Here is an 8,255-nt window from a genome sequence, read left to right as displayed (position 1 = left end):
TGGCATGTCAACAAAGAAAGTTTCACTCTAAGTGTGCATGTGTGTGAGAGAGAGAGACTGTATCTGTGAGAAAGACTCTATGTTCCAATGTTTACTTACTAAAAAGTCACTTAATTAATCATACAAGAATTCTAGTGAGAAAACTACTGGACATCAAAGGTATTCACTAATATATGATGAATAAATCAATCCAAAATTGGTTTTGACATGTAATGTGGTGCATGATATGTTGTTATTGAACTGGACCTTTTCAATTTCTTTCAATAATTTTGGGATGAGAGATAAAGTAGCCATTAAATGTCTACAGCCATACAATAGAAATAGATGATCACTGATATAATTTAATGTATCTATCATTTACAATTAGTAAATTTTCTTTGTCAATGTAAAATAGGAATATAATACTTCTAACATTAATAAAATCAATTTAAATTTTAAAAAATGGCATTATCAGTCTATAGCAGGCAACATTTATTCACACATAGCCCAAGCAATGTGAAGCTGTGTCCTTCCTCTCTTGTACATACCTACTATCATATGAATTCAACCATGAAAATTATGTGCCACTGATTTCGTTATTCTTATTTGCTAGATTCACTATTACAGATTGTATTTTGGTTCCTCATAGACTTTACAAAATGTTGTTTCATTTTCTGAAATTCTCTGGATATATGACTCAGCTCTGCAGGGTATTCAGGCTAAATGTGATAGTTTGCATAAAGGGGAAAGACAACACAATATCCCATTCAATAATAAAAGTATTTCAAAAATTAAAAAAAATATCAACTTGATTATGACTGGGAGATAACAGTTTACTCAAAGTGGCCACCTGCAGTTTCCACCATGGCCTCAAAATGGTTGCAGAACATGGTGCATGCATTCCTCACTATGTCCCTGAGAAGATCTTTGAACATCTCTTCAAACTTGACCACTAGCTTAGCGTTGATGCTGCAGGCAGAGCGCTTGGTGTCTTTCTCAATCACACCTCATGTATAGTAATCCATAGGATCACAATTGGGGGAATTAGAGAGCCAGAAATTGATCAGCAATGTGTCTTCTACTTTAGCCATGAAGCCATGAGTCAACCAACACCATGTGAGTAAATTTCAGTAAGTGGAAACTGGAAGAGACCTGTTGTGCATGCATGTGTGTATGTGTGTATGCTAGTTTATGTGTGATGGAGTGAATGTGTATGCATTCCTCTTGTCTTCCCATATGAACACTGACTGTAAACAAAGATCCTCATTCATCTATTTACAATTCTTCACTCAAAAAAAGGATGTTTAGGCTGTTCATTATTCAACAGATTAGGGGAAATATTACCATGCCAGGAAGCAAGTAAGGGTTGGTGGCAGAAAGATTGTCAAGATGTAGAAAAGTCTGCCTCAACATTGTCATGGCTGACCCATGCAGTCACAAAAAAGTAGACACTAAAACTATGAAGATGATGATGATAGTAATGATATATTAATGTGAGAGTTGACAACAAAATAGGTGGTCATGTATATATGTGTGTATGTGTGACTGTGTGTGAGAGAGACTCTATATTCCAATGTTTACTTATGAAAATGTCATTTAATTAATCATACAAGAATGCAAGTGATAAAACTACTGGATATCAAAGGTATTCACTAGTGTAAGAAGAATAAATCAATCCAAAGTTGGCTTTGACATGTAATGTGGAATTTGCTTTGTGTAAGATACATTGTTGTTCAAAAGGACCTTTTTGATTTGTTTCAGTAATGTCAAGATGAAAGATAAAGTAGCCATTATCATCCATGATTAAACATGTATGAAGCATACAATAGAAATAGATGAAGTATGACATAATTTGGTGCATTTATCATTTACAATAAGAATTTTTTATGAATGCAAAATACATTTAAATGAATAAAATAAATTTTAAAGTAATGAATACCATCAGACTATAATAGGCAAGACATGTATCCACACTTCCTAATCAAATTAAAGTTGTGTCCTGTTTCTGTTGTACACACATTCTATCCTATGTATTCAGGCATCAAAAATCCTATGTATTCAGGCATCAAAAATCCTATGCCTAATTTGCTTCTTTAGTTTTCCAGGAAAAAGAGATATCAGAAAAGAATAGATCAGTATCAATAGAACAGATTGCTGTTTAAATTACAATGAATAATATAGTATTTGCAAGACTTTTATACACTGAAGGACATGGACATGCCTCGTGTTAGTTTTGGCAACCATAACCTTCCATGCTGGCTTTGGGCATGCTGGAAGAGGATATTAATTTTGGGGTTTTCCTTCTCCTTGATTGATTGCTTTCACTCAACCAAGGAGCTCAATCTACCCTTAGAGATGAAATTTCACACTGAAAAGTGACAATGTGAGACTATGTACATGTTTATGTTTACATATGCATGTTGTATATACACATATATAACTTGACATGTAATTATCGTTATTCTAAATGTTCTTTTATCTTGACATTCACACAGTCTGCCAAATTGTAAGATCTTGTCAAACCATCCAACCCATGCTAGCATAAAAGATATTAAATGATAACAATAGTGTCTTTGAGTAATTAACCTGAGCATTTTGCTACTTTTAGTCACACAGATATAGCCACCTGTGTGTCTATATACTACAGTGGTTCCAGAATATCAAAATATAATTTACATTTTATGAAAATTTAGACGAAGGTTTGAATTCTGTCATACACAAGTATGATCAATAAAACAGAGCAGGCAACAACTTTCTACACATCTTTTTAAAGTTTGTAACTTAAAAACAAAGTTTTATTATTTTAACCTTCTATAAGAAGTGTGTCAGTAATCCTTTTTATTTGATCTCCAGCATTACTAAAAGTTTAACAACCATTGGTTTAGAGACATCACAGTTGTTAGGTGGAGGAAGAGATAAACATTTAACAAAATAACAACACATAGTAGAGAGAAGAGGTTGCAGAGAGACAATAACAGAACAAGAACAAATAAAGAGGACAAGAAATATAAAAGAGTTAAGTACAAAATTTTATAAATAAGAAAAAATACTAAATAACTGAAATGAACAAAAACAATAACAAGTTTAACCCTTGATAGAAATTTATTTAGAAATCTAAATAACAAAAAGCAAAATCAACACATCAACCTTTATTCTTTAACCCTTTAATGCTGATTATATATATATAATATATATACATATATATCTGTGCAGTGCATATTCTACATATTCTAAAGAAAGAACCAATTGGTGGTGGTGAGGACAACCTGCATTTAAAGGGTTAATTCATAAAATGTTCTCTGGTTAAAATATATTGATTTTCTTTTTCATTTCTTTACTAATTTAAAATTGCTCTGCTTCTCATTCTTGCTTCAGTTCTTTGCAGCCACCTTCTTCTTGTACTGGAGCATTCGTTCTTCAATGAGAGGCCTGAAGTGACGTATGAGACCCTACAACAGGAAGAAACAAAAAGAACAATAATATTAATAAAGATTTCTTACATAAACACAAAGTCACAAATCGTTTGTTGGGGAAGGGTGCAGTCAATTTTATTGGCCCCAGTACTTGACTGGCATTTATTAACTCCAGGACAATGAGAAGCAAAAATCAACCACATTATTCCACTTTGTGGCAGTTTTGAAGGAGTTCAGAAAGAGATTTTGTTGCAAAAGGACAGAGCTCTTCCACTTAGGTCGATGGCACCTGCACCAGGACAATGTACCAGTCCACAATTCCATCCTGTTGACCAACTACTTGACAGAGATGGGCATCAAAACTGACCAGCACCTTCCATGCAGTCCAGACTTTGGTTGTTCCTCAAGCTGAAGGAGAACCACAGGGGCAGTTGTTTTAAAGACATTCACATGAAGGATGCTGTGAAAAGGGTCCTGGACACCTTCACTTTTTTTTTGGGGGGGGGGTCTTCCATGGGGCCTTCATGAAGTGGCTGGAGGATCCTACTTTGAAGGAGATTAGAGGTTTGTACTTCTATGAAATTAATGTCTCACTTGAAACAAAAAAAAACAAACCTCAAAACTTTTGGAATGTACTTTGTATTTTATGACTTACAGACATAACATAAATAGATATAACTAAATACAACAAGGCATTTGATCAGCCATTGCACTGATACTGTCTGTCCACAGCCCTCCTAATACTTACACTAATGGTGATGGTGGTGGTGGGAGTGATGATAGTAATAATTCATCACACTTATAGTTTCAAGACAAACATTTCAAGCAATGCACACTCACTACACCACCACTTTCTTTTGGATATGATGCACATCTTTGCAGCTGATCTTCTCAAAAATATCTGATAAATAAGATGAATGATGCAATGCATAATTAAATGTCCAGCCTAGAAACACAATGAAGTGTCTGCAGCAAATTTGAACTTGTGATTGATGAAGAGTTAGTTTAATACTTCACTCATGAAGCCACTTCTCTTCTTTAAAATAGTATTCCTATGAGCCGACATGGTCTTTTAATTCGTCGGAAATAGCAGCAAAATCTACTTCAAATAAGGTCTTTAGTTCTAGATAACCACAGAATGATGATATGATCACAGTTAGAATGCTTTCAATCATAGGTTTGCTTGATCAGTGTTGATCTGAGAGTATAGTAAACTGTATCAACAAAAAAGAATGGAGGGAAGAATCAGTAGGGCATAGGACAACATACTTTATGAAAGATGGTTATGTTACTCAGTGTTCTGAGATAAAATCCAGCTTATAGAACCCCCTGTTATAAACATATTAAACAGAGCTGTATCACAATCACTGAAGAATGGAAAGACAGACATAGAAATGAGAGAGAGAGAGAGAAAGAGAGAGAGAGAAAACAGATAGGAAAGAAAAAGTAACAAAAAAAAAGGCAAATGATTATTTATGTTTTACCTGTACTGGCCAAGCAGCACCATCTCCAAGAGCACAAATGGTGTGACCTTCAATCTGTTTGGACAGTTCGAATAACATATCAATTTCTTCTGGTTGACCATTACCAGCAACTGAAGAGAAATTTGGGATCAAATGAGGAAAATTAAACATATAGAAAGAAAGGTCAAACTATTCAATTTATCTCATGTTTTATCCTGATTGTCTTCATTTAACACCTTTGTTACATATAACTGAATGAGCATCAAATGACACGTCACCTTGAAACTTGGTGTTCTTTGCTGTCACAACATAAAAGCAAACCATTTTTTCATCGTATTGTTACATGTGATGAAAAATGGATTCTTTTCAACAATAGCAAGCGTTCTGCACGGTGGTTGGATAGAGACGAAGTGCCAAAACACAATCCAAAAAAGAATATTCACCAAAATAAAAAGCTAATGGTGTCTATTTGGTGGTCCAGCGCTGGTGTCATCCACTACAGCTTCATGAGACCTGGTAAGTCAATTACAGCAGATGTTTACATCAACCAATTGATGTTTACATCAACCTGCACTGATCAGCAAGAAGATCTGGTCATTTGGGACTGATTACTTACTAGTCAGTGGCCTACTTGCTCAGAGTTGAATTGGAGCCACCACCAACAACAAGCCCCTTGTTGTTTGTAGCTCCATAAATTGGCCTCAACAAAGAGAGAAAGATTACTACACAGTAGTCTACTCACCAAAACGTGTCATTATCTTCTGCATCCAAGCACACCCTTCACGACATGGTGTACACTAGGAAAAAATTAAAAAATATCTCAAATAGAACAACTGGTATCAGGAATTTTCATTACAGCTTTTAATATAGAAATCAAAATTAATAGTATAGAAATAGGATTTAGTAGAACAAAAGTATACAATAAAACTATATAGTACATAGTGTAGCATAGTATTTGCAAAGTGTGGCATAAGTGTAGTACAGTATTAGTACAATGCAGCAATTATAGTAGTATTTATTGCAGTAATTTATTAATAATCTCAGTTTGCTTCCTGAAACTGTAGTCTTTGTATCAATTCAATACAACTGACATTCTATCACAACTATCACAAAAGCAAGATGAAGACTGAATATTTAAGGCATCAGAACATTTAAGTCTAGAGAGTTGCTTCCTTGAGCAAGAACTTTTACTCCAATAGATTCAATATATTTAATCCTAAAGTATAGAATACAATAAAAATACTTTTAGTGAGAACCTCTAATGATAAGACTCAATAAAAAAAATCACTGCATACCATCTTAAATAAGGAAAGGGCATATAGAACAATGCATTCTTAGATACCCTTAAAAGAAAGGAAAGGAATATATTGGATCATAGACCTACTTAATCAGGAAACTAGGGCTAAACAACAGCTTTTAATAACATTGCAATTTACACGATCTAACTCTGCATATAAACTACATATACAACTGAGATTTGTTGGTTGCAGAACACTGGATTAACAAATCTTGAAATGATTATTCAAATGAGAGAAAAAGAGAAACAGAATTCAATACATAAAGTAGAGCATTTCATTTTATTGTAGCTGAGAAGCCACATGAGTGACTCAAAAACCAAGAATTTTGTGTCTGAGTACTTGTTAAGCTTGTGCCCTTGAGTAGCCAATGTTGCTTCACAACTAATTATACACACACACATGTGAGTGTGTGTGTGTGTACACATAAGATGATTTTTTTATAGTGGGAAAGGATTTGCACAAATCCAATCCTACTGGCTGAACATAGACAACATAAACTCAAAAAGGAGAACTAGTCTACATCATTGAATATTGTCAGTGCCACAGGTTTTCTCTCAGTTTTCCTCTCCTGGGGGAATGTTGTGACAACAACAGAGGTGCCTCTCATTCCCAGAGAGCCAACCGTGCGCCTGGACACCAACCCAAATATTTTCACGTCCCTGTGGAAATCATCATGCACATGCATTGCTTGAAAAAAAAAAGTAAGATCCATCGCAAAAATGGTTGTTTATAGTCTTCACAAGTGTGGGACTTTCGATCAGGCAATGGCAATACTAGAACATGAGTTTGCAGCTATCACACACACACACACACACACACACACACCTGTAATGAGTTTGTTGCATGCAGTGCTCAGGGGTATAGATTAGTGTTTGTACTGATAAGTGTTGTAGAAATAATGAAACAGTATTAACCTGTCCACAGCTCTCGTGTTTGTAAAAATCACTTAAACGAGATATACATCTGATGACATCTGCAGATTTATTCATCACAATGACAGCTGCTGTACCCAAACCTGTTCCAGCTTGGATCAAACTGTCGAAATCCATTAGAACATCTTCTGATTGCCTGAAAATTAGATCGGAAATAAATGAGGAAAAAGAAACTTTATAAATACTGTCTGACAATAGTAAAATAATGATTTCAAACATTCACCAAGATCCTCAAATTGAGGCAGGGAACAGTCAATGAAATAACACCTAGTATACCCACTAGTATTTTTTAAAATCGACTTTGAAAGGTTGAAAGGCTAAACTGAACTTGGTAGGTTTTGAACTCTGACTATAAAAGATCACAACTAAATACTGTATGGGATCCAGTCTGATTTGGCTTGGTTTCTACAGCTGGATGCCCTTCCTAACACCAACCACTCCAAGAACATAGTGGGTGCCTTGTTGACAGTGACTTTGAAGTTACAACTAGTTATATAATATATGCAAAGTGATTGGTGATAGGACAAACATCTGACTAGTTTTCTCTGTTGCTGTACAATTCAGATGGCAAAAAGGTAAGTGTAGCATGATGCTGTGAGCCCTGTCCAACAAAAGGTAGTATGGAAAAACGGGCGTAATTTGATGATGAAGGCATATTTATATATAAGAACAAAAAACATAAATGAAAGACTTACTTTTTGGTCAGAAGAGGTGTAGAGGAACCACCTGGAATAATTGCGAGTAGGTTGTCCCAACCACCAATAACACCACCAGCATGTCGCTCAATTAGGTCTTTTAATGGCACTGACATTTCCTCTTCCACTGTACAGGGGTTATTAACTTGCCCAGAAATATTGAACAGCTGAAAACCAGATACAAATAATGTATATATAATGTATGTGTATGTATCTCTCTTTCTCTCTCTCTGTGTATCATCATCATCATCATCATCGTTTAACGTCCGCTTTCCATGCTAGCATGGGTTGGACGATTTGACTGAGGACTGGTGAAACCGGATGGCAACACCAGGCTCCAGTCTGATTTGGCAGAGTTTCTACAGCTGGATGCCCTTCCTAACGCCAACCACTCAGAGAGTGTAGTGGGTGCTTTTACGTGTCACCCGCACGAAAACGGCCACGCTCGAAATGGTGTCTTTTATGTGCCACCCGC

The 8,255-nt window shown here is 35.4% G+C and overlaps 1 protein-coding gene across 1 annotated transcript in view; it reads right to left on the bottom strand.

The window, feature by feature from the left end:
* Window positions 1–3,062: 3,062 nt before the first annotated feature.
* LOC106874930 (NADH dehydrogenase [ubiquinone] flavoprotein 1, mitochondrial) overlaps window positions 3,063–8,255 on the bottom strand; it is a 19,062-nt gene continuing 13,869 nt past the window's right edge. Inside the window, exons 10-14 of the mRNA XM_014922844.2 lie at window positions 7,781–7,947; window positions 7,068–7,221; window positions 5,598–5,652; window positions 4,877–4,986; window positions 3,063–3,428 (exon numbers count right to left, since the gene is read on the bottom strand). Coding sequence (XP_014778330.1) covers window positions 3,351–3,428; window positions 4,877–4,986; window positions 5,598–5,652; window positions 7,068–7,221; window positions 7,781–7,947 — 564 coding nt within the window. The 3' untranslated portion in view covers window positions 3,063–3,350. The remainder of the gene's footprint in view (window positions 3,429–4,876; window positions 4,987–5,597; window positions 5,653–7,067; window positions 7,222–7,780; window positions 7,948–8,255) is intronic.

This window comes from Octopus bimaculoides, chromosome 10 (assembly GCF_001194135.2).
Source record: "Octopus bimaculoides isolate UCB-OBI-ISO-001 chromosome 10, ASM119413v2, whole genome shotgun sequence".
NCBI lineage: Eukaryota > Metazoa > Mollusca > Cephalopoda > Octopoda > Octopodidae > Octopus > Octopus bimaculoides.
The sequence above is the reverse complement of the archived record's forward strand: the minus strand, read 5'-3'. Positions and strand labels throughout refer to the sequence as shown.